We start from the raw sequence: 26,817 nt of genomic DNA, 5'->3' as shown, positions 1-26,817 counted from the left end.
GTCCTGAGGCCCGCACCCTTCTTCAACCTCCACCACCAGTGCCGAGCCCTGGGGGATGACGTTCCTAACAGCATCGGGAATGCTCATCAGAAGCCTATCGCTAACGCTGCGATAACCGTTATCCCCAGCCGGGGCCCGAGCGCCAAAGACTTTAAATTCTGTTTGTCAATAAACTCTTCTAATTGTCTTCTCATCTCCGTCTGAGTCTCTCCAGATTGAAATGAAGCCTAGGCGCAAATTCAAACTGGAAGACTCTTTTATCCCCACCGGGACCCGTTAATTGAAGCGACCTGCCCTCAATCGTCGACCTATCAACGCCGGACCAAGCCACGTCACGTCCAATCACCGACCAAGTCCCAGCTGATAAGGACCTTCATTCATGGCGTCCTTCGCTCTCCAGCCGAGCTCAACCCACCACCACCCCTTCTCCTCCATTCGCCCGGTCCTGAGGCCCGCACCCTTCTTCAACCTCCACCACCAGTGCCGAGCCCTGGGGGATGACGTTCCTAACAGCATCGGGAATGCTCATCAGAAGCCTATCGCTAACGCTGCGATAACCGTTATCCCCAGCCGGGGCCCGAGCGCCAAAGACTTTAAATCCTGTTTGTCAATAAACTCTTCTAATTGTCTTCTTATCTCCGTCTGAGTCTCTCCAGATTGAATTAGTTATTGTTTGTCACCTAACATTTCCAAAAAATAAAAATCAAAAATCAAAAAATCAAATCTGCTTTAGGTTGTGATTGTGATGTGAAAAAGTTACAGGGATATGAAACCAATGTAGATATGGACATGTTTTTGTTTTGTGTTTTGGATGCCTAAAGATTTATTAATATCACAGAAGCCCCTATGTCATAAAGCACTGCAGTAATCTTGAGCATGAAAAGCCTGTCTGCTCGTCCTATAATCTTCCTATGGAAGTGATGCCAGATAATGACTATTCCACCTGGCACAAATGTTGGGAAAAAAGAAACAGAATGTTGTGCGGACTGAAAGAAATAAATCTATATAATTTGTTATGCAGAAGTTGATTTTGCATGAGCAGAGGGTATTTTCACCTAAAAGCTGCGACTGTTTGGCTGATGAGCTTTAACGGACATTCTCCACATCTCACCTCTTCACAGAGAGACCTGTTTAATATTCATATGAAGCAAAGTAAACATTTGGCCATAAGGAAGCACTTGATTCAAGCAGGACGGTTCAAGTCAGACACCGGATGAGAAGGGGGACATAAAAGAGGCCCTTCATGAATCCAACAGACCCCCTGGGTCAAGTTTCAAACAACCCTCCCTCATCTTCCTACACTTTCAAACACACATTCTTCACGTGTACTTTCACTCATCACACTCCGCAAGCACAAACAGGCACTTTCACACCAAACAAGTTGCTCTGAGAAACCACCATAGAGTCTTTATTGTGGCGTAGGGGCCCTCATAATGTCAGGAATTCAACCTCTAAGGCTCAGTTAAAAACAAAAGAAACATGACGAGGATTGAAACTTCATCTTTCGCTGAACATCTGCAAAATACAGTACTGCAAATGTCATTGTATTTTATTTGGATTTCATGTGATCAACTCGAAGCACTGCATAACTGCAAGGTAGATGGACAAAGAGGATTTTACAATTATATATCTAGGTAGAATGACATTCATTTATATTGTGCCTCCTTTTCTGTGACACACCTAAATAAAATCTAGTGCAATTAACTGGGTTCTCTAAGTAGTAAGTAAAGTCCACTTGTGTATAATTTCTTAGCAATATTATTTAATTCAGCATCCTTTTTTGTGTTTGTTAGAGGACATTAGTGTACAAAGAGATTCATGAAAAACATGAAGAACATGAAGACTGTATGAAGAACGTTAAGGCTGTGGTAAGGTTACAAGATAATCTTCCAGAGAACCGTTCTATCCATTACCTGAAAAATAGAAAGAGTATGGCTGGAAATACATGGCCATCCACTTGAACTGACAGAAAGAGAGCATTAGTCAATGAAGCAGTCCATGGTAACTCTGGAAGAGCTGTAGAGACCCAGAGCTTACATCCAGAGCTCAGGAAAACTATAAGTCATGTTTTTTTGACAGAGCTGATAAAGTGTGTGAGCAGTGTGACCTACAAACCTGACTCAGTTACACCAATTCTGCCAGGAGAATTGGGCCTAATTTCTGGAAAACCGTTGCGAAATGCTTTTGGAAGAATAACAGAAATGTTCAAAACAAGTCATACAATTAAAATTCAATGCTACCAAAAAATAAAAATAAAATAAAGCTCTTCTATATTTTTGCTGGAATAAAATCCATGTGAAGGCTGACGAGTTGTTGGAGATCTTGGGAGCGAACTTTAGTGCTGCTCTGCCAGCACTTAAAGGAAGAGAACTAAAAAAAAAAGAGAGCATACAAGCGGTGCAAGTTCTTCCTTGGTGGCCCATAGTAAGAAGATAATTCTCTTTATGCAAATGTTTTTGGTTGAAAAGAAATTATTGATCATAGACCAGAAAGCTGTGCTGCCCGGAAATACAGAGGAACAATGAGGAGGCGAGGGTTGCTATAAATGAGAGAAGCGAAATGAATTATGCAAGTCTCTTTTGCACATCCACCTTTTCCTCATTATGTGGAGCCATCTGAGTGGTAATTAAATTCATGCACTGATAGGATTCCCTAGTTTTCTGCCACCATGCTTTTCTTATGTACTTTGTCATTCTGGCACTTTCGAAAAGAGGGAGGGAGAGTCATATTGGTGGGCTGGGGAACATCATATTTTACTTTCCTTTTCTCATTTAGTTTTAAAATGAAAAATCATTAACAACAACAACCTTCTTGTTCTGGAGCAACCAGTGTTTTGATACTTCCTTTGCAAATTACAGTATATACATATACAGTAGCATTGTATTAAGATTAACTTCTAGGTAAATAATCAATTATATGGCAAGCTGTGCAATTCCTACCTCAGTACAGGACTGATGTTGCGTCAGGGGTCAAAAGATAAACAAGGCACCAAGAAATTGCTTCCATTAGGAAGAATATGCAGTCATTTCATGCTGCAAAAATAAGTGACAATCTAACTTAAAATAAAAACTCTGAATTACAATACAGGTTTCAAGAAATAAATATTTTCTCTGGAAAACCACTTCCAGTATTGGCTAAAATCTCCTAAACTCTATCAGAAAATGTTCTAAGATATGATTAAACCAAACTTGAATTTTAGGTTTGATACAAAAACAGTGTACCATGGTAACAGCAGTATGATGAGCTGAGGCCACAAAGTGTAGTTGGACCTGGGGTTTCTTTCAAGTTTGATAGTATATCACTTTTTACCCAAAACTTTTCAGGGATCTGACGGTAATTTTCATTGGAAGAAAATTTACATTTTGAAATGCTCTAATCAAAATCCAGAACTTGGTCTAACAGAGCATTCTCACACTCTAAAGACAATCGGAGAACTTTTCTAGACAAAGTGGAAAAATAATACCAAGTCAACATTTTGGGTGCGAATGAATGTGTATGAGTACAGTGCTGAAATTAAATCCAAAGTTGCTTCACAAATGTATTAGTTGAATGTTAGTGCACTTTCATTAACTTATCCATTTTTCTCCCTAGCAGGTTAGTTTCCTCTTCAGTTGAAATTTGTCACAAAGATTGAAAAAGTTTCAAAGATGTATAACATGCATGAACTCATTTCTTAGGTCAATGGCTGAGGTGCGTATGTTTGTGTAACCAGTGAACATTGAAGTACGCTGACAGATTGCAATTAGGTTACAGGCTTTAATTAACACTCATGTTGGACCAGAAGTAGTTTCCCTTTACAACCTGTTACAGACAAGACTGTGTTTTCAACTTGAAATCTTTGCTTTTGCTTTAAGACTACAATTTGAAAATAAAATAAATGAAAATAATGCAAGTTCACTTGAACTATCTCCCTCCTGTACTTTCCAATCAGTTCCTATACACAGAGTAATAGAAAGCTGTTAATCTGCATCTGATAACAAAAAATGCCTTGAAACCCAACATTATTTCTCCAGGGACGAAGAGACAGTCCATCTTACAAATTGACTTCTTCAGAAGCTTCCTGCCTCTCCCCCTTATCCTCCTCCTCCTCTGTTGGGAGCTACACACAAGGCAGGAAGCTGCCTCTATGAAGACTGTCGTGGATTTATGATGCGGAGGCAAGTGTGACTGAACAAGGTCTTTTTTCCCATCTGGGCTTCGGAGCTGCTGCTGTGCTAAAATTTATGACGAGGATGACATAGCTGATTACTCTTGGTTACTGGAGAGAATTGGACGTAGACCAAGATGTTAAGTGTTTGTGTTTATGAAAAAGCAAATAGAGGCCCAGTCGCCTGGAATTGTCAGTAGTCCAACTTGGTTTTCATCAAATTCCCAAAACCTTCTTCAGCTCTCATGGACAGACTTGTGGGAAGTTGTTGTGGTAAATGAATAACCAAGACGTGTTAGAGAAAAAGGAGTTAGGGAATAATAAAAAAGATGAATAAATAACACACCCAGACTGATGGAAAAAACACACGGAGCATTCCAGCCTAAAGATGTGAAGAAGTGAGCGAGACTTTGCTGTGACCCCATAAACAGGATGCACTGTGGACTTCCACTTATTCCTCTTGACAAATTTGTGGTATCGGCATTAAATTGTGGACAAAATCCTGGAGGAGAGTTGAGCCAAACCAAATAACAGCTACTCAAAGGCTGAGGAGCTGTTTTAACCCCTCTAACCCTATCTGCTGTGGCCTTCTGTGTTGTGAAGTTACCTAGATAAAGAACATTTCCGTGAGTTGAGCCGCCGTAAAAGTTGTCGGAGTATTTATTTATTAATTTTTTTACATTCTCTGTATTAAAAAGCATCTTCAACTTAATTTGAAACTTGGCGGAAACTTGTTAGTTTATTGTTCATAGTTTATTGTTAAGTGGTAGAAGTCCATATTCATGTCAAGAAAGACAAAAGACAGACACAGACATTGCTTGACATCAGCTTGAAATAAATGTGGTTTTTCACAAACCACAGGCCTCTCCCAAAGCCTACTTTTAGACCTTTGGGAGGCTTAACATGGGCCTCAGTTTCCTCTGCTGTTTGGATGAGTTTTTTTTTTTGATTGATGAGCCATGGCCAATTAGGAGCTTAGCCACTGAAGCCCACAAAGACATGGGTGATCTCAGACATAAACATGGCTGGCCATAGGGGCTTGACGATACCTGTTGTCTGTGGAAATCTTTGTAGCAGCTGGGAGAGTCACCAGGTCTTCCCTGGAGGTTTTGAATACTTGGACCAACTCAGAATATCTTCAGAAAACAAGTCAGCCTACAGTCTAATACCAAGAAACAAACCATTCCCAGAGTGGAATATCCAAGGGGTGATGTCAGGTTTCCCACACGGTGCCATCCTAATGGGGGTGGGGAGTGGTGAGCGTCTGCCCCGACTGACACTTTGTGGTTGATGAGCAACAGGGCGCCAGCCAGCGGACTCGTTAGACAAACTGTGACAACAAGATGTTGGCCTTGAAAATCAATTATAAACAGAAGAGTGTCTTTGCATCTGTTTCTGCTCGGAGTTATGCAGCTCTGTCTGCCCCCGCTCTGTTTTTCCAAGGGTCTGACTCCGCTGCCACTTAGTGGGTCATCCCTGTGGGATTAGTGATGGCACACAAACCTCTGGTACATTGCTTGTAAATCAGAGCAGATGAAGTGAGGTGATGACAGGTCTAGGAGGCCCCCGTAATTCGCTGACAACATTTATTGGAGATTCCTGAGAGAATATTGTTTTATTATAAGCTCTCAGCACACTCCCCTGTGTGCCAAACATAAAACAAGATTTCTTTTTAAATAAAAGATTAAGCTTTTCTTTAACAGATAAAAGAAAACGAAAGACATATTACTGTCTGAAAAATTACCCTTTTGCTTTAACAACCTGAGGTCTCTGTTACTTTTAATTAAAAAACGGTTCCATCTCAAAATAATAACTTATCTTGAGATGGAACTGCTATTTTTGTCAAAGTGGATAAAGTGGATAAACTAATACAGTCAATAGTGTGTTGAGTTCACCTGTTAAATCCTACCATTTCTTTTCTTATTTGCCAAGACGCACGACATTTATACGTATACCCTATGTGCAGATAAAAAAAATTATGACTCAAATGAAGAACTTGTTTTACAATTGGTAAAATGTCTTCTGCAAAGTATGTTTCACAAACTTTTCTTCAGAAAGACAAATGTAAGTCAATGAGGCCAAACTCCAAAAAAAAAAAAAACCTTAAACCATGCCAAAGATCTGAAATCTACTGTCCAAGACAGTTGTAAGAGATTAAAAAAGCCCTTGTTATCTTACAACAAACCTCACCTCATCAGCATTTCTTTCTATCTCAAAAACAGGGTCACAAGACTCTGGCCATCTCTTCCTGGTCCTGAACCAAAAACTCTCATGCATGTATTGAAAGTCTGCAATCAAGACTATACCAAATGCTCCGCAGGACTCTGCTGCACCAAACCGAAGTCCAACTTCCCTGCCTTACAGTTATGGCAATGTGCTATGCCAACATCTTGAACTCTTTCACGTTTAATCACTTTACAAACAAAAGCTGTAACTTATTTTATTGTGACATGTTCTTGTACTCAGTCTTGTCACCCCAATACCATGAAATATGTGTATTTATTTATCAAACTAATTCTGAGAGAAATAAGTTCAAAATAGAAGTAGCATTGGACAAAATGGTGGCACATGAATACAAAATGGTAATGCAAATTTGCAAAACAACCTAATTGATCCTCAACCTTTCCAAGCACAAAACAACTTGTCAGTGGCCATAATGTTTTGGCTCATCACTATTTTTATTTGCGTACACTTAACCCCAAAAACAAAAAAAACATGGATACTTTCTGGGTGTCAAAGAAGCAACGTGAATGCTGTTTAAGGAAGCAAAGTAGACTTAATGGTCTCCCTAAAAAATGCTACTGTCCCCTGGCTGACATCAGCCAGCTTTTACCCAAATAAACTATGTCATCACACAGACAATGCAAGCCTTCATTCCTTTTGTTTCCTTGTTGCTCTCTAGAGAGACTGTTTACAGCCATTTCATTTTTCCTTCAAGATGCAGTGAAAGCAGTGATAAAAGGCCCTCATAGTGAGACCACCACCAGAGGTAGAATAACTATAAAGATCCTTTCAGAGATCCTTTGGGGCTGAACACCCCCCCACAAACTTTTCTTTTGCTTTAAGCTCTTCTTGCCCATCTGTTCTCCAGGTTTTGTCTTTTTACCGACCGTATGGTTGGAGGGCATTGAAGGCATGTTTGGCTTTGTGTGTTGTGCAATCATCAAAACAAGTCAAGCTTCCTGGCTTGACCGGGAAGCTTGAATTCACTTCACCAGTCCAGTGAAGTGGTTTCATCGTCTTTTTTTTCACCTGAAGCTCTCAGCAACAAATTCTAAAACTCAAGCTACCATATAATCATGCAGTTTCAGGATATTTGTCCAGCCAGCCAGACTAATAACTAAGCAGTCGGGATACAAGAAGTGTCTTCCAGGCCAAAACCAATACACTCTCACTGGCAGGGATAAGCTTTTTCTTACAGCAACCAGCAAACATTATTCCACTCTGTTCCAGAGTAGCAGTGGCTATCTTCTCCTGAACGTGTATGTTTATTAATGTTAGTCCCAGAAACCAAGCATGATGTCAATCATCAACAGCAGTAGCCGACAAATTGCTACACAAAAGATTATGGTTTGACTCAGTGCCTTCAGAGCAACTTGGCAGGTCTGACTATTCAGGAACGTCTATCCTGCTTCCATGGAAAATTAGTTGAACATGAAAAACTGTAGTAGTGTAACACTGCCCACAGATAAATAGTATGGTGTAAAACCAAGCAATAAACCTCCACTTTCAGCCATCAATAGAAAACCAAATGTAAAGAGGTTGACCGGGTCAGTGCAGTACGAAATCTTGTAGAACAGAACATAATGGGTATCCCATTCAATAAAGGTCCTCGCTAATGCCAGATCTGGAATGGCCTAGTGTATTGTTGGCATTCATCAGCGACTTTATTCTAATAGTGCATGAGGATTACACTGTGTATTTATAGCAGGGAAGCAAGGAGGCAAGCAAAAGAACTCAAATAAAACAGAAAAAGCAGCATTATACTGTGTTATTTAAAGAAAAAAACTATGTTTTTTGACTCATTTTGACTCATGAGTCAAAATGAGAAAATATATATATAAAATTACAGGCAAAGTTGTGCAGTTATATGATCTACAGTCTTCAACTGAAACAAGTACAACTAGACTTGAATGCTGCCATGATGGGCAGGATATAAGTATATTTACTTCTGTTGTCTTTTTGTAGAGTTTTGTTATTTCTTTCATTAGAATAATTTAGAATCATTTATTCACCCTGGGCACCCCTGCGGGTACAGTCTAGTGACTATATACAGAATTAATTTTTATATTTTTATTTAAATGTGTAAGATCGAACAAGACAGGCAGAGTCCACTCTTGTGGAAAGTTTTCTTTTTATAAAAACTTTGGAAACCACATTTTATTTTCCTTCCTACAGTATAGCATAGTACAGTACAGTATACTATAGTACAGTATAGACCAGACTGTTTTCAACATTTTGGTTCCTGATGCCGTAAGCAGGCACAGTCTCCAGGTGGGATTTGATCCTACAAGACTATAGAAAGATCAGGCAGCTCGTTCTGGCGAATGGAGCTGTGATGGGGCAGACACATTTGCAGCTAGTGGATGTTAGCTACACCACCCTGGTTCAGTGGCATAACAGAAGGGTCAAAAGGCAAGAGACCGCTGTGGTACTTCAAGGGCTAAACCTTCCCAGCCAGTTTTCTGTAGCTGCTGACCCGCTTCTGCCTGCAAATATACGCCCGCATTACGGCGTACCACATTCAGGGCCACTGCATACATATAGGCTACCATCCAACACTGTGGGGCAGTCAAAATTAAAAAGAAAGCTACAATTCACTGATGGGACAAATCCATCAGGACAGCGGCAGCTTCTCCCTGCCCCACCCAAAAGGCCTCAGCTAGTGGCAATTACTCCAATGGCACCACAGGGATCTGTTATCCTCACTACCCAACAGCAACAGAGTTTGTGGAACCTCTCCACCCCTCCTCCACATGCTTATCCTGTGGCCCCTGCTCTGGCCCCTGCTCTGGCTCCCAGAGCAGCCCCTGCTCAACCTGGTAGAGAACCTCGAAAATTGACTCGCAAAGTTTTGCACAACACATGCAAAAAATGCGGGCAGTTTAGAATAGCTGAAACAGGACACAGCCAATATAGAGGGCAAATTTACTGTCCCTCTAATGAAAGTCTCACTAAAGAGCAGTGGCTGGAACAAATTAAAAAGAAAAAATAAACATTTTCTTTATTTTAAATAACTTCACTGTATATAAGTTTTATTTAGTTCATAGTGTGTTTATTTTGTTTTGGGTTAATGATACAGATATTTATTCTTATTGTCATTGTGTACACAAAGTAATTCAACAAACCATACAGTAAAAGGATTTAAGTCCTTCAGCAAACCACAAATTTCTTGGTTAAGAAAAAGAAATGGGAGACTTCAATGGAAATGTGTTGCATCCAAATGCTACAATGTTTTGGGACTAACTAAAAATGTTTAATTCACTGTCTTAATTGTTGAATAAATATTTGGTTCTTTTAAACCGATAAGGTCTATGGTCTTTTGTGAGTAAATATTAGCTGCTTCAAATTCTGAATTATTGGTAATTTAAACATACACTAGAAAAAAGATATCATTCACTTCACTCAAAGTACTTTAGGAAAGACACTTGCAATTTTAGTTTCAGTCACTGTTTTGCTGTGAAAAATGAAAATAAGCACTGAGTATGATTAAGGACATTAAAATATACATCAAGTATATAGTATACAGTATAATTTAACACATTAATTTGAATATATCAGAATAAAAAAGCAAAATTAATTAAGCAATTCAAAGTTTTAAAAAGAAAGCCTTTTATGACAAGTGTTGGGTTTTAGTTTACAGTACTACACTATCTGTACAAAAAAGCATTTAAAATGTTTTCAAGATACAAAAAAACAGCCGTTACTTCATAACACTTAAACATTAATTGTGGGAAATCTTTTCACTAAAACATAGTATGGCGACTGGTAGGATCGAACTCGCGACTCTGGGATCGGCCTCACTCTTCCCCTTTCTTCTCCCCTCCCTTTCTTCCCCCTTTCTTCCTTTCTCCCCCCCCCCCCCACCCCCCCCAAGTAGACTATTGTTCCCCAACTTTGGCGCAGTCGGTAGAGCATGAGACTCTTAATCTCAGGGTCGTGGGTTCGAGCCCCACGTTGGGCGCAAGTTTTTCTTCTAGTCCTGAAACATGAGGTGCCGTTTAAAAACCTAACAGGTTTTGTTACTGAACGTGGTAATGATATTTCTGTGAGAAAACGCGTTTGTCTCTTCACTTTTGTTTTGCCGTCGTCACTCATTTGCATCCCCGGAAGTGCTTCTACTTACGTTACGAGGTCAAAATGGCGGCTCCCTGCTTGTGAAAGGGTCGAACCAGAAGGCAGCTTTATGATTGCAAAACATGTATAAAACGCCGTGCAGCAGGCTGACAGGTAAGGGCAGGAGAAAAATGTAATATTCCGTCAACCAGCTGTTTACCTTTACAGACACATTTTCGTCTTGCAGGCTGTTGGCAGTCCGAAAGCTAATGAGGAAGCTAGTTCAGCATGTAGCTTACCGGTTGAGAGTTAGCTTACATAGGAGACCACAAGTGACTTTGGCTGTCTATTATCAGTTTCTATGCAAAAATATGGCTTTCGCTAACGACCACCATTCTGTTTTAAATGATACTGTTGAATATCTAAATAGTTGCAGAAATAACACATTCTGCATAGCTACTGCTATTAGCTATAAGACGTGGCTGGGAGACAACAACAAACATACCATAACAAGTGATAGAAGCTGCACAGAATTAAGAACTGGAACTTTATCCCCGTACTCATAAACTCCTGGTAGATGAACAGAAATATGCTTGCTAAGCGTTTATTTACTCTTCATGATATCACAAAATGTAAAACTCCTAATATTTGAGTTACAGATGCACGGCACGTTGACACATTACGTTTGCCTAATGTGGTCTTTTTAGACAATTGATGTTTATGACCGACAATCAATTCGTAATTTCTACGACTAAAATTAAATTGTACCATATACTCATAGTCTATACGCTAATGTGCCAATATGGCGTCTAGAAATTATATCTAGCAACAGGAGGTTTCTTTGAGATATTTTTATTTTGATTACCTGTCATCAAAATCTGTCATATTTCATAAGGCTCGGGTGGTCCAAACAGGGATAAGATTCCTATGGAAATAGGGTGTTGTACTAACGCTCATGGAAATTAATATGTATTGTTTAATTGTATTAAAAGTTTACTGTGCCCACCCATCCATCTTCTTCCGCTTATCCGAGGTCGGGTCGCGGGGGTAGCAGCTTCAGGAGGGAGGCCCAGACTTCCCTCTCCCCAGCCACTTCTTCTAGCTCGTCCGGGGGAATCCCGAGGCGTTCCCAGGCCAGCCGAGAGACATAGTCCCTCCAGCGTGTCCTGGGTCTTCCCCGGGGCCTCCTCCCGGTGGGACGTGCCCGGAACACCTCACCCGGGAGGCGTCCAGGAGGCATCCTGGTCAGATGCCCGAGCCACCTCAACTGGCTCCTCTCGATGTGAAGGAGTAGCGGCTCTACTCTGAGTCCCTCCCGGATGACTGAGCTTCTCACCCTATCTCTAAGGGAGAGCCCAGCCACCCTACGGAGAAAACCCATTTCGGCCGCTTGTATCCGCGATCTCGTTCTTTCGGTCATGACCCAAAGCTCATGACCATAGATGAGGGTGGGAACGTAGATCGACCGGTAAATCGAGAGCTTCACTTTTTGGCTCAGCTCTCTCTTCACCACGACGGACCGGTACAGCGCCCGCTTGACAGCAGACGCTGCGCCAATCCGCCTGTCGATTTCCCGCTCCCTTCTTCCCTCATTCGTGAACAAGATCCCGAGATACTTGAACTCTTCCACCTGGGGCAGGACACCCCCCTTGACCCGGAGAAGGCACTCTACCCTTTTCCGGCTCAAGACCATGGCCTCGGATTTGGAGGCACTGATCCCCATCCCGGCTGCTTCACACTTGGCTGCGAACCGCTCCAGCGAGAGCTGCAGATCATGACCTGATGAGGCCAGTAGGACCACATCGTCTGCAAAAAGCAGAGACGAGATCCTAAGACCACCAAATCGGATCCCCTCAACACCTTGGCTGCGCCTAGAAATTCTGTCCATGAAAGTAATGAACAGAATCGGTGACAAAGGGCAGCCCTGGCGGAGTCCAACTCTCACCGGAAACGAGCCCGACTTACTGCCGGCAATGTGGACCAGACTCTGACACCGGTCATACGGGGACCTGACAGCCCGTATCAAAGGGCCCGGTACCCCATACTCCCGGAGAACCCCCCATACTGTGCCCATTTCATTTAAAATTAAAAACACTTCAAATAATATGAAATGATTGAAAGACTTCAAATGTCTACTTTTGTAACAATTACTAGATGTGTAATCGCGAACAATGCAAGTCAATTCAAGCATGTCACTTAATACATGTTATTTTACTGTGTTTTGGTCATTTCTCCATTTTACCATATTAGTACATTGGTTGCTTCATATCTGGCTTCCTGAAAGGACAAAGTCATTTTGCCCACCTTAGAGAAATTTTGTGTCCAATTTTGGTGTTGAGGATTTCAAATAATCAATTCTAAAACCTGCTTATTCTTTACTGTAAGGGAATGTGTTGAATTTAGTACGGGACGTGTTATCTACCAGCATGCTAGGAGTTATTTTAGGGATGGATAGGTGTCATAATCTATCATATTTCAGAAGAGGCAACTGGACTTAATGACATTAGAACCATTACAAATGAAAGTAGGGTGTGATATTAAAGTGTATATATACAGTTTAACTGTGTTCTTCCTGGGATTCAAGTATTTCCATGATTACCTACAAAATACATCAAGAAAAATAAAAAATACCAAAATACCTAGAGAAATAAATGTAAATCTAGTGGATCAAATTCATGGCTTTTGAAAGGTTTGTATGAAATGGAAGTAGGAAGGGAAAAATGTCAAAATGTGACTGCCAATAGGAAGAAGAGTGATAAAGCCAGAGCCTGTTCTTTTTTGTGATATTTTTCTAAGAAATGGAGATTAATTGGATCGAGTTGATTATATATTACATGCAACTTATTGCAGAGCTTCCTAAAATGTTCTCAACATTTTCTATTTATCTTGTTTCTTATGCCTATTTAGGCCAGTTGACCTGTATGAAATATGACTAATTATGTCTTCTGATCAAACCAACAAAACTTCTGAGAGACCTCTTGCAGTAATAATTTGGTATTGGAGCCTTATAACTGTACTTTCTTACATTAGACTATCAGCAGATAATATGAGAATTATTTTAATTGTCAAAAGAGGTTCAAAACATTCCTCACTTAACAAAAACATATCTGTCAGTTCAATGGAGAAAGTAATGAAACAAGTGTGTTTTGGGAATATTTCCTGTTACACTGTGTTAAGGGCTTAATACTGTGTTAAGAGATTAATTGTGTTTCTTTGTTTCTTCAGGTTTTCTAGGTGTAAGAACAAAACAGCAATTGGTTCAAATCGCTCCTCGATGTAACCAGACTGCTCGAAGTCTTATTTACCTCCACAAAAGAAATCCCTCAAACTCGCTGACGTATCAGCATCTTAACTTTCTGAAACGACAGGTATCTTCACTGGGCGTTACCAGTCCTATTTTAACCCAATGTGTTGTGCTGAAATTTATCAACCCAACAATAAATCTGTAAATCATATTGTCCCTTTTTGCTCCTGACTTTGTTTTCATAGTATGTTACCAAAACCAGCAGTGAACTTCAGCAGCGCGCAGTCCCCAAGCACGACCTGACCATTGTTGATGAAAGAGAAGCCAGCGTTGAAAAACAGGTGGAGAGAATACCAGCGATTAATGCTGAGCTCGCAGAAGTCGCCCCACCGTCAGAGGATGTAACGCATAAAACAGAACCTGAAAACTTCCCTACAAAGCCTGCTACGCAAAGTGTGACAACTCCAAAAGGTTCTGCGTCCCGTCTTGCTGCAACCACAGATGAGCCTCCGCACATTCAAGTGGAGACGGAAGAGGCGAGGCAGACCCGTCTGGACAGACAGTGGAAGCCGCTGAAAGTTGATGAGGGTGACCTACCAGATGTCTACGCTCGACTTGCTAAAATCAAACTTACAGGTGGAGTACCTTAAACATCACTGTGTTGATGCATGCATATACATAAATCTCTGGTTTCATTCAGTGTTATTAGCTGTTTTATAATTCATCAAAAATCTGTATGATTGACAAAATCTTAACTTTTCTTATGACTTAATGACTGTTTACTGCTATCAATGTATACTGAGGTTTCAATTGGTTACATTTTCACAACCTCAAAAAATATCATATGCTAGTACAATTAAAATGGTTGTTTTTCTCTGTGATGAAATTCTTTTAAGTTTAATTATTTCTGCTCACAGAAAAATTACTTATGATGTTCCACTGGGCTCTGCACTGTGACCATTAAAGATAGTGAACTGTAGTTGTCTGTTAGACTGAAACAGCTTGGATAGCTTATTTTTTTTGCTTCTAAATTTATACTTGGCAGAAGTAAGCATGGGTCTGCTGTCAGTATCAAGATATACAAAGTTTTAGAAATGCTAAAATGTGTCAATACACTGTTTCCATGGTCTACAGTCCGTTATATGAAAGACCTGAGAAAGTGTGTAGTTATCCGTGCTAACTAAATAAATATGCAAAATTAACTGGCTGAGGATGTCAATTAAGAAACTGTATGTTCAACCCACACTGTTCCCATCAGAACTACTACTGAATACTTAATCTATGGATATGTAGTTTTTCCTAACAAACTGATTTGCAGTCTAAATTTTCACTCCCATTTTGCACTGCCAAATAATGAAGACAAGATATAGTTGAATATGTTGAGAGTTTTCAACCTGAAATATAACCACTGTGCACGGTTTACATATTAGATTACTGATCACACTTTTACCAGTTAATAATTATCATAGTAAAGTTTCCAACACTTAGCATTATGTCTAACAAATCAAACCTTCCATCTGGAAAAGTTTCCAGTTTTCCAATCAAACCTAATTTTAATATTCAGTATGGCTGCCCCATTTAGCAAATGTAGTAAAGGTTGCAGGTATGAAAAATGTATTGTTACATCTGGTGGTTTTTCTCATTAAATCACTGATATTTCTGCATAGCCTTTATGGATCAAAGTTTTCATTTAGTGTCGGAAAACAAAATGGAAGTAAATAAATGATTAGCTTGTATTGCTAATAGGAACAGTAAAAGTTGCTATGAGTATACTACTAGCACATCTGGCAGCCCTAAATGAATTAAACTAAGGAATTATGTGATTTTGCAGTTAGAATTGTAACTTTTGGGGTGTTATTTCTTGTTTTGTCTGCTTTTAGCTCTGGTGGTAACAACTGCAGCAGCTGGTTTTGCAATGGCTCCCGTCCCTTTTGATCCTGTCTTGTTTTTCGTGTCTTCTCTGGGAACAGGCCTGGCATCCTGTGCTGCCAATTCCATTAACCAGGTTAGTTGCTTTCATATTGCTACCCAACGTTAGAGTTTCTTATAGGCTGTAAGCATCTTTTGAAAGTGGCAACTTTGAGGAAATCTTTTGTGATCTTATCAACTTTTGTCAGGCATAGATGGATATTTGTTGACCTCCAACTTTTTTGCAATACAAACTTGAGGCAGCTGGACGACATGCTCCTACACGCAGCTGTCTTAGAATAATCGATCATTTTCCAGAAACATCTGAAAGAACCATCATCCTCACCTTTTGTTCTCATCCGCTCCACATTTCTATTTAAGCTACACATCTCAAAAATGCATCGAGTTGACTGCAAGTTGTCATTATTTCTCTCCTAAAAGCTTTTTTTCAGATCTGTAAACAAAGGAGCTTTTTTCTATAGAGGCACTTAGAATGCCCTGAGTGAGTAGAGCCTCCCTCCACTGTCTTGTGTTGACGTCTTACATCGGAATTTGGTCTGTGATTTAAGAATTTTAGCATAATGGGTGAACTCTTTGCTAGCCCTTGATTGAACTGTGTTTAGTTGTGGTTTTAGCCTGTAATTTGGCAGAGACCTTGATTATACTGTGGGTTGGTGCCCTTAAGGCGAACCTCCACCTGAGCCTTCACCATATGTCTCATCCTCTGTTTAGTAACTAAATAGTTGATTATCTATAGAAAATAAAAAAAGACCTTAGATGAGTCACCTATAATTTTTGGAAATGTTTTGACACAGAGCAGGCTGCTTTGCTTTTTTACGTCTCACACTCAGCAGAAGTGTAAATATTTTTAAGATATTGGAAAAATGTCCTTGTCTTCCCATACTGAGTAGTTAAACCCTGGAAGACATTTGAACAACCCAAAATAAAAGAAAAAATGTGTGTTATGTTATTTAATTGAGATAGCTTTGCATCTAACAGACCATTGAAGGAATTTCATAAATATCCCCATTTATGCATCAGTGTTTCCAGAACCAATCAAACTCAAAATTGTGCATCTAAATGAATTGTAGATGCGAGAGTTTGAAGTTTTTATCTATTTATAGATCGGTAAAATAAAAATAATAACTTGTTTAACCTGCAGATGATCCATCAGTTCTAATCCATGGAAATGTAGCTGATTCATGCCCTGTTGATGCACATTTAAAATTTTGAACCTACAGATACTTTTCAAATGAGTACAAGCGTTCAATCTGGAAATGTAGCAATTAAGCCATCCATCTATTAGAATTGGACAATTTCCTAATAATTTACTGTAATAATGGGGATGTACAGTAAGTAAATACTGAAAAATCTGAATTTTTAATCATGACTTAAAATTCCCACCATTTCATTCTTTAAATGCATCAGCAGCATGCATCTGTTTTGAGTTAAGTGAAATTAAGATAAAAGATGGTATGTTTTTGATACAGGTAAGGATAAAACCTTGCAATTCCTATCTGAATTTTTCTAAATTGGTAATCCCAAAAAGAGTAGAAATTGTGCAACATAGAACCTCCTGTGCATTTCTTTTCCCCCTTATTGTGTTGTCGTCCCGAATAAAGAATCGGAATGAAATAAAATCATAATTTGCAGTGTATGCCTAAAGAAAAGCTGCGTGAGCATTGTGAGTATTTTTAGGATTTCATATTTAATTTTGCTCTAAATGGTTATTATGGAATTTTCCATTGTTTCTGTGGATAAATATATACTGAAGTGAAAAGAGATCCTTGTGGAACCTTTGTTTAAAATTTCTCTCTTTTTTTTCACAATTGCCTTTTTGAGTCTTGCTTTAAATTCAGCTTATGGTGCATGATGCCAAGAAGTCTTTTTAAGTGGCAATGTTGCTGGTATGTGACCCTGAACCTCCACATGAGAGAGAATCTCGCAGCTCCTTTCTCCCTTGCTCTCTTTAAGTACAATGTCATCAGAGTCTTAATTGGAAATGGCTGGGGATGGGATGGGGATCTTGCTTTCAGTCTTAATAGCCACCTGTCTTGATGTGGAGCTGACTTTGATGTTGTTTTTCTTCTGGAATCAGGCAAGACTGAATAATATCTTGTTGGCAGAAAATGAAATTAGAGTGCCTTGCAAAAGTATTTATATCTCTTAAGCATTTTCTCATGACCATCTCAAATTTTTCTCAATGGGATTTGACTAGGCCTCTTAATCAGTTGAGTATGTTTTAATTGAAGCCCGTCTATTGTAATTCTGTCTCTGTTGACACCAGTTTCACTTTAGGTGTTAGTTTTTGTCAACATGGTGCGTTTGTACTCTGACTGTATTAAAAAAAACAACTAAGCTTGAAATGTCTCAATTTAAAATACATTTAAAAAAAGAAAAGTGACACCGCTGCATCCTTTTCTTTCCACTTTACTGTTATAAACTAGTGTGTTGGTTTGTTCCATTGAAACCCTCTACAATAAGTTGAAGTTTGTTGCTGTTATGTGATAATTGTGAAGAAGTCAATGGGTGTGAATACTTTTGTAATGTGCTTGAACTTAAATTCCTTCTGCACATAGCTATGTATCCGCATAGAACAGTTTGTGTTGATTATCTGTTTTTGTCAGACGTATCCTCAACTGTTCTTACATAATCTCAACATTGTGCATTTTTCTAAATTGGTAATCCTAAAAAGAGTAGAAATTCTGCAACGCTAACTTCAGAGCTGCTGCCTTAGGCTTTTTTCCCTTCTCACTCCCTTTCATCCCTAAAATGCCAGCTTTTCAGTGCAAGTTTAGTTTTCGATGATCAAAGGCCGTTTTTTTCTAATACACAGAAAGTCAAACAAAAACCTGACAAATCAGTGCAAAGATCAAGCAAAGATGACTTCCTAAGGATTTGGTGTGCCACGCTAATCCCTTAATGTTCTGCATCCGAAGAGGGAGAGCAGTGTGCGATCTTGTGACCACACAACTGTCAGATTTCCTCGAGGAACGGAGCGAGAGCGAGAGAGAAATTCATAACAATTCTACTGTGGTAGTCAGAACTTGGGATTGTCTGTGAAAAGCCGAGGCTGCCACTTGTCCCATTGGGAAGCGCCTGTAGGCCAAAAGGAAATGTTGCGGTTTCTTTTCCAAACATTCATTTATTTTGGAAACTGACCCAAAGGAGCCAGAGTATAATAGCCATGGTATTTTAACCAGAATTCTTTGGGGTTACAGTCAAATTGATTAATAGTCAGAAAGAAAAGCCATATCCAGCAACATAGCTCAACCTCAGAGTTTATATTTTTGTGAAGAGTAGACATAGTAGGACTTCTAAATTATTTGAAAATAATTAACTGTAGTGTTTTTTTTTAAGTTCTCTATGATCCTAATGATTGTTAAAATGTTTATGGCAAAATCCTCTGCAGGGGTCCCAGCCATTCTCACTTTCGGTTCTGACCTCGACTTCTTCTAACTGGATAATTGGGTCAGATGAAAGTTTGAGGCAGGAGCCTGAAAGACCCCAGGGAGGTCTGGGGGTCCTTGGCACTGTAAACGGGACCTAATGAAGCATTTGAATGCTGGGCAGGGGGAGAGGTGTGTCTTTAGTGTTTTGACAGCATCTGAAGCGTAAGTCACACCATGCTGCTTTGCGTGTTTGTTTAATGAAAATGCAAACAGGCTTGTTTTTGTCTCTGACTTGTGTCATTTCTGCTGTTGTGACGAAGGCAGCTCGTTTCTGTTGTGTCTTTGTCTCATTTGTGGTGAGCTGTCTGAGGCTGGCACGCACAAGCGAGCCCCCACACGACTCCCCTCCTCCACCCCGCACCCTCAACGCCATCCACTGCTTACCACCTCAAGCTGCACCCTGCTGTCTTGTCCTGTGCAGACATGCATTATTTACCCTCTTGCGTGCTTTAGTGTCAGTGCATCTTGGTCGGTCGGCCCTTTTGATTGTACGGGTGAATGATTGAACATGGACGCAGGTTTTACAGACAGCTGTGTGTTACCAGCAGATAATGACTACATGCTTCGTTCACTAATCCTTTTTAAAATATGAAAGTTTGATTAATTTAAATACATTTTCATTTCACCTAGACCAATCCGGACTTATTTTTAGGGGACATTTAGTCGTATTACTTCTGGTGGAGCAACAGAGGAGCAACTTTTACAGAGAACTAAATTGATCTGTGCAGAATAATTAAGTAAATACCAGAAACCCAATGTTTTTGACTTAAACCCATCAAAGTCTGATGACAACACAAACTATTACTGTATAAACTTTCTACAATGTCAGTTTTTTTTTCTTTATAGAGCTCAAAATGAATATTTTTGTGTGGAAGGAGGTTAATTCATACACAATTCTTAACAGTATATATATTTTTAAACATGCATTTAAAGCAAGATGACTATTTGAAATCAGATGCAAATTTATGGGACTGAAGATCTTTTTAAGGTCAATGGAGAAAAAAACAATCCAAAACGACTGAAGATAAAAAATAACTAAAGATAGGGACCGAGGCACCCCTTCTAGCAGGAGATCAATCCAATTTAACCAGAGCTACAGTGGGATGGTTCAAAATAAAACATATTAATGTTTTAGAATGACCTAGTCAAAGTTAAGACTGCCATTGTATTTTTTCTCCCTTGTTCTTTTACCCTTACTCTTTTTTTTGTTCGGGGGTACCATTTTGAAGACAACACCTCTTGAGAATGTCATAAGTTGTAACAAGAGCCTATAGCTGCTAAAATCCCACCAAATGTGACACTCTTTAAGGACTACAAACTCAGCCACCAATAGATTCAGGACTTTTGACTGCTGAAAGGAACAAACAGATAAATACTGTTATCTGTATTTAACAGATAACAGTATTTATCTGGAAAGCTATTTGTCGTCCATTGATGAGTTTTGTTGGATGTTGTCACAATATTTATGATAATTGTAGAATTACTTAGTAACTTAACTATTCTGAACTTCATCTTTTAGCATTTTCGGCACGATGAATGAATTAGAAACTATTTTCAGCCTTACCTTTTTAATTGTCTGCATTTGCACAGACATTCAATAATGTTTCATATTAATAATAGATTGTTGCTGTAGTTTGCCTCGTAAAGGCCTTGGAGAATGACGGGGGGGGCTTTTTTGAGTATAAAGGTCAGGCACATCAGAGTGTTCACCAAATGGCTGGTTTTACATGAAAGGAGATCCCTTCCTTGCTGCAGATGCTGCTCTTAAGATCTTGTTTTCCACCAGCTTAGTTAAAACAAAAGACTGAGTTGATCTTTGACTTTGAGGCTTTGCAGATTTCTGTTTTGATGGTCTCCAGCAAGCTGTTAATTCAGCCTGAGAGAAAAGATGGACATTTGTTTTTTAATTGCCCTGAAAACATGGCAAAAATGACTCTGTGGGTATCACTCATTCGGATTAGGATTAATATTTAACCAGCCAGCCCTGTTTAATAGTTAATTTTTTCAAAGCCTTTTGTTTTTGTTGACTGTGGGGTGTCGGTCCATTTCCAAATGTACAAATGAATTTCTTGTAGCCTCAGATGGTTGACAGATGGTTTCCTCTGATACTATCATAGAAGGAGTGATGCACCTAATATTGTCCCTAACAGAAAGTCATAGAGCTACCTAAGGCAAATATTGTCCCTAGGGAAGTGTTAGGTTTCAATGCAATAGTGTTGATGACGTGCTAGCTCCTAGATATGTTGTTGTTTCTGGAAAATCAAGCAGAATTGTGTAATGGGCCCACTTCAGATAACAGTTTCAATCTGCAGTCTTTACACGAAACATTGGATGAGGGGGTTGAAGTTGACCCACCCCCTGTTACACCTTTGATCCTTTTCAGGAGGCAGTCTCAGATCAATAATGTCCTTGAGGGTAAGATGGGACTGTATAACGAGTGTGATTTAGTGATATAACACAAATCAAACAGAAATAGAAAATGGTGAATTTACTGACATTTTTTTGCCAAATTGCAACTTTTAATTATGACATTGTCTCTGTAGGATTTTCTTATATCACAGAGCCTTACTTTTAACAAGCTTTACCTGTATTTGCCTTAATTTGTTGTTTATTCAGTTTCTCTCTTTTTTTTATTTACAGAATATTGCATTTAAGCATATTTAGGGTAAATTTGTTAATTTAACCTAATAAATAACATATTTTTTGGGTTATGGATGGCTTAACCAAATGGAAAAAAAAAACTACTACTAAGGAAGATATTTTGTTAAGACTTTTACTTGTTAGTGTTATTAGTGAGGTTTTTGGTAAGATGTTGCTAAAGCATGTTCTTTTTACTTATAGTAGGTTTTAGGGCTACATGGTATTTAGAAATCGTTACATAGCTACATTTTTGTTGACAATATTGAGAACCTACAATATTTATATCATCCCATTTTTTTGCATCATCAGGCTGTTCACAACAACCTTGTTGAGGTTTTAGCATCCTGGTGGCTAAAATCAAGACCAGGTGTCTGAAAGTCCACCAAATATGCCAGTCTTTCATAAACATTCACAATAGCAGCGTTACAATTTCTTTATTTTACATATTGTTGTAATAATAATGCTTGACATTCGTGTAACTCTTAAGTTGAACCATGCAGCCTTCTTGCTGAGTTCGTTCCTTACAACAACTGCTGACTACAGCGAAACTATGCGAAACAGAATTTATCAATGTTTTTCTACATTATTCTCCTTTTTTTTAATTCTTTTTTTGCATTTTTAGTTTTCAGAACTTCATGTTAGAATAGTTTAAAACTGAAAGAAGAAAATCAAAATAAAAGAAAATTAGTGTATAAAACTATGAAACCACAAGAAAAGCATTTTATTTCAACAGATTAGGGAAAATTTTAAATGCAATAAGTCCAATTCACATACTATAAACATTGCGATACTTGAGTTGGATTCATTTTATCAGTTGAATTCTTCAGTTGCATTCACAGTTTTTGCATTTAATCAAATGTAACTTCTGGCAGTCTCCTTGTCATAAGACATGTTGAACTAAATCAAATTATATAAAATTAAATGGCATCTTGTAAGTGTTATGGTTTTCATGACAGTTGATTGGATGAAATTTTCTCAAGTCTATTTATTTCTTATTTAATATGGTGTTGCAAGTTATGCTGATAATAAATCAATAAACTTCATCAGGCTGTTGGAAGGAAATACATGGTGTATATGCGCTTTGCATTCCGACTTTTTCTCAAGTCTCGACAAATTAGTGTAATGTGACCTTACTTCAAAGGAAGATTTGGGCAGAGAAGAAAGCAGTAGTTTTCCTGCAGTTGCCAGCAGTATGTCATCATTCTTTTAAGAGCACGCCAAAACGTCTTACGGTGCTGTCAGGGCCGCATCTTGTTGGTGCAAACGTGCCTCACCTCACCACAACAGTCACAACATGAGAGTCATGAAACGGGACAGACTGATGGAGAACCGTGGCGCAATCTCCCTGATTAACTCTTAGTTGCTTTCTTATTTTTTATTTTTTTAACAAAACTATGTGATTATGGGCTTCCTGGCCATCTAGGGAAGTTGCTGACAACTTCTAGAGGCGAGTCAGAGAGGAGGAAACTACCCAGCAGAAAGCAGCCTGGCTCCGGTCCTGGTCTCCGGCCAAGTCTGTGTCTGTGTTTTAGTAATCGCTGATCTCCTTCAAACCGAGCAACAGCGAACCCACTCAATCAGACGGATTTCATTTTTCTGTCAACACTGCTCCTTCTGGCAGGATTTAGCAAGATAAAACACAAAGTGGAAAATAAATCACTACTATAGTACATTTAATAACTGTTCTCTGGAGCTTTGTCATGGTCTCAACTAGGTCAGATATTAATTATAAATTCTATCCTCTATTATGTGTTTGTAGACTTATTTTATATTACAAAAAATATATATTTTTCTAAAAAAAAAAACAATCTTTATCTTACTGCTTTTATTTTTTTTTATTTTACAATAAACTTTCATTTTTATGGCATTCCTCAAAATAAAAAGTAAACAAAAATTTCCAAGTGCCCCTTTCATCAAGATAAAAATGAATAAAGTGAAGATGCAAGTTTTGTCAAGTTTTCAAAAGTTCAAAAGTAATTAGATTTAATTAGAAATATCTTTTTTGAAGTCTTCAAGACTATATTTATTATCTGAATGTGTTATTCATCTAGCTGTCAAGTGTAAATCGGATTTTTTGGATAATTTATCTGTGGAGTTAAATATAAATTACGTCAGTTAAAATGTATTGGGATAATTTGCATAATAACACATAGAAAGCTTATAGGCTTAGCATTGCAAGGGTTTTATATTTTCAATTAAACATGATCATTTTGACCACCTACTGCAACGATAGTAATAATAGTAATATATTCCACACAAACGGTCTTTAATATTTTTCTGGCATGGATGTGTTCACCCTAATGATCACAGGCCCTTATATTTAAACGAGGGTCCTTTGCCTTACATAAAATCTTTGTGTGGTTAAATATTTTTGAAAAGTAGAAAAAGTTTCCGTTTTTTTTTTCTGTCTGCTTTTGTCTGCAAGTATTCAAAATCTGAAGTTGTTTTTGTTTTCCGTCAAGCCCTGTTTCTCCAAATAGCCCATTATGGCATGAATATACTTCAACTATTCTGACAGTAAAATGAAAAGCTTCTGCTGTGATGCAGAAGATCTTTGCTAATGCTCATGTTAGTCAGATGAGTACACGCTGGGCTGTGATGCGTGGGACGGTTACTGCTGTGAAATTTGAGAGAAGTAAAGAGCAAATTTTTGTGGAATGTCCTGCTGTTTTCTGTTGAACTGAGACATAATGTTTTTTTTTTCTATTCATGGTTTTCGTTTGTTAAATTTCTTTGGAAGTGATCACATGTGCAGATGTAATAACAGAGCACACACTTTGTATTTAAATCTCTGGTCCCTTCAAAATGATAAAAACAACCAAGTAATGTTTAATCGATTGGGTTTTGAAGAATGTATCTGTTTCCCTTAACGAGGCTGGTTAAAGTAAGAGAAGAACATACTTACAGCATTTTTTTGTGACAATTACAGATTTGTTTACATGTTGAGCTTTTTTTCATGAAGCTCAAGTTTTCACCCTCTATTTGAAGGTAACTTAGCCAGAGGAACGTCGGAACACTTCTTTGTAATGCTGAGATCCGTGGATAATTAACAAAAGCAGCCCTGTTTATGTTGTGCCCATGAGCCAATACTGCATGCTAATTAAATTCAATCTGAGAAGCTTTTGGGGCAAGGGCATTGTCGCTGGAAAACAGAACAATTACTGCCAAGTCTTTTTTTTTTTTTTTTTCCAAGTTTTGGGTGCGTCATTTATTTTTGTCTGGCTGTGCCTGTTTTTGCTCAAAATCACATTCGGTTGTTTCAAAGGGTTCAATGATTTGTGCAGCTTTAGAGGCATCATCTGAAAATGGAAGTCCAAGCTTTATGGTTTAGTTTATTTTCCCCCAGAGTCAATTTGTCGTATAGCCAAGCAGAAAAATCAATGATGAAAAATAAACTAACACCTCAGTATTACGACACTTGATGTACAGATGTGGAATTTAGCAGTTTCTACTTGGGCAAATCAACCTCATCAAACTGTTGAGGCTGATTTGCACCGCAGGGCATTGTAACTAAGAACAGGTAGCAGCAGGATTTCACTGCCATAAAAACATCTGCCTTGTAATTTACTGAAAGTTGCACAGCATTGTCTTGCGTCTTTGGCTAATACAATCCACTTTAATTATTTAGATTGACAAGGGTGATAGTTAGATCCACTAATAAAACATAACATTGAGTTGAAAAGAGCAAGGTAACTGTGGCAATACTTTTGGACGAGCTAAGAATCTCTTTTTTTGCATGAATAAGCAGAGTAACAAGTCCCAAACTGTTCTCTAATCCAGGTTTGACTGGTACATTTATTGCAATTTCCGTGTTTTTGTTGTTTTGTTTTTTTACCTTAAGTTCATCCTAATACCAAAAAAAAATTAACATGCTCTTTCTATGTGTTTTAACAAAAAGAGGCAAGCTTTTTGAAATCTTGAGATGCATTTTAAATAATCTGTTTTCAGTGTTGACTTCTTTAGTTTAGGTTAACTAGCCTAAATAAGTTGTATAATATAAGACTTATTAAAACCGTGAAATAGTCGAGCTCCTTATTTTTGTTGCCTTGAGCTTGTCCAAAATATAAAAGCTTGTCTTCTAACTCTTATCAGGCAGTCAAGCATGCACTACTTCTCTTCTGGCTGCTTTGGATTGTTTTGGATTTTTCAGAAAGTTAAATTTTCTTGATGAGTCTGCTCCACATCACATGTTATAAATTGGAGGAATATTCCTTTTGTAAAATCTTCTGTATCAGCTCGGCAAATCTCCGCACGAGAGATTTTTGTCTCTTGTGCGGAGGGTGTTTCAATAAAGGTTGTTAACAAAGAAAAAAAAACAATTTTATATATATATATATATATATATATAATTTTTTTTAATAAATATATTTTTATAAATCAACCATACACACATTTAAACCCTCTATCATCATAGCTCGCATCGTGTACAGCATTCAAAGACACACCGAAGTCTCTTAGAAAAAAACGGTTGATCTTAATGTGAAAAGATCACATTAAGATCTTTTCTTAACAGCCAGGCACCTCATATTTAGACCACCTCTCTTTACTTCTGGTTGAGTAATTGTGTCTACGCTCTCACTATCTGCACATATCTGAAATTTTAAAAGGTCTGGTCTCCAATGATGGTTATTCAGACTGTATTTTTTCTGCTCTTTAACCACCATCATTGTCCTCTGTCCTTCATTATGTAACCAACAAAGCCCATCCTGAACAACCGAAAAATGCCACGGCTGATATTTAGCATACGAAAAAGGTTGTGTTTTGTGTGACCATGGATGGCCTTTTAGTTTTTACTCATAATAGTCTCACTAAACAGAGAAATATCCTTGAGGCTTCAATTGTTGTGAGGCCTGTTGCCGTGTCAGACCTGGTTATTAGAAAGAACTCAAAAATATACTCTTGTTCTGAAATTGTTTTTATTATTTTCAATTAGCACCTATGCTAATATATATTCCTTTAAGCACAGATATTGGGAAAAATATCAGCTGTAGGAAAAGACAAAGTCCTCTGTGTTTGAAATAATACAAAGAAATGCAAATTTCCTTAATATTATGTTCCTATTTTCTAATATTTCCATAGTATACATTTTTCTGCTTCAAACAATACCGGCGGTACTTCAGAGGAATAGATTATTTCATCTTCCGTTTGTT

The 26,817-nt window shown here is 38.4% G+C and overlaps 1 protein-coding gene and 1 non-coding gene across 2 annotated transcripts in view; both read left to right on the top strand.

Annotated features, from left to right (window-relative positions):
- Positions 1–10,257: 10,257 nt before the first annotated feature.
- On the top strand, positions 10,258–10,330 carry trnak-cuu. The gene has a single exon. It is a non-coding gene; the product is annotated as a tRNA-Lys (tRNA).
- Positions 10,331–10,493: 163 nt separating this feature from the next.
- Positions 10,494–26,817, top strand: part of LOC102216551 (protoheme IX farnesyltransferase, mitochondrial) — a 33,438-nt gene continuing 17,114 nt past the window's right edge. The window contains exons 1-4 of the mRNA XM_023340322.1: positions 10,494–10,597; positions 13,649–13,791; positions 13,913–14,303; positions 15,548–15,672. Of these exons, the coding sequence (XP_023196090.1) occupies positions 10,567–10,597; positions 13,649–13,791; positions 13,913–14,303; positions 15,548–15,672 (690 nt within the window). The 5' untranslated portion in view covers positions 10,494–10,566. The remainder of the gene's footprint in view (positions 10,598–13,648; positions 13,792–13,912; positions 14,304–15,547; positions 15,673–26,817) is intronic.

This window comes from Xiphophorus maculatus, chromosome 10, assembly GCF_002775205.1.
Source record: "Xiphophorus maculatus strain JP 163 A chromosome 10, X_maculatus-5.0-male, whole genome shotgun sequence".
Taxonomy (NCBI): domain Eukaryota; kingdom Metazoa; phylum Chordata; class Actinopteri; order Cyprinodontiformes; family Poeciliidae; genus Xiphophorus; species Xiphophorus maculatus.
Note: the sequence above shows the minus strand (reverse complement) of the source record. Positions and strands in the feature narration are given on the sequence as shown.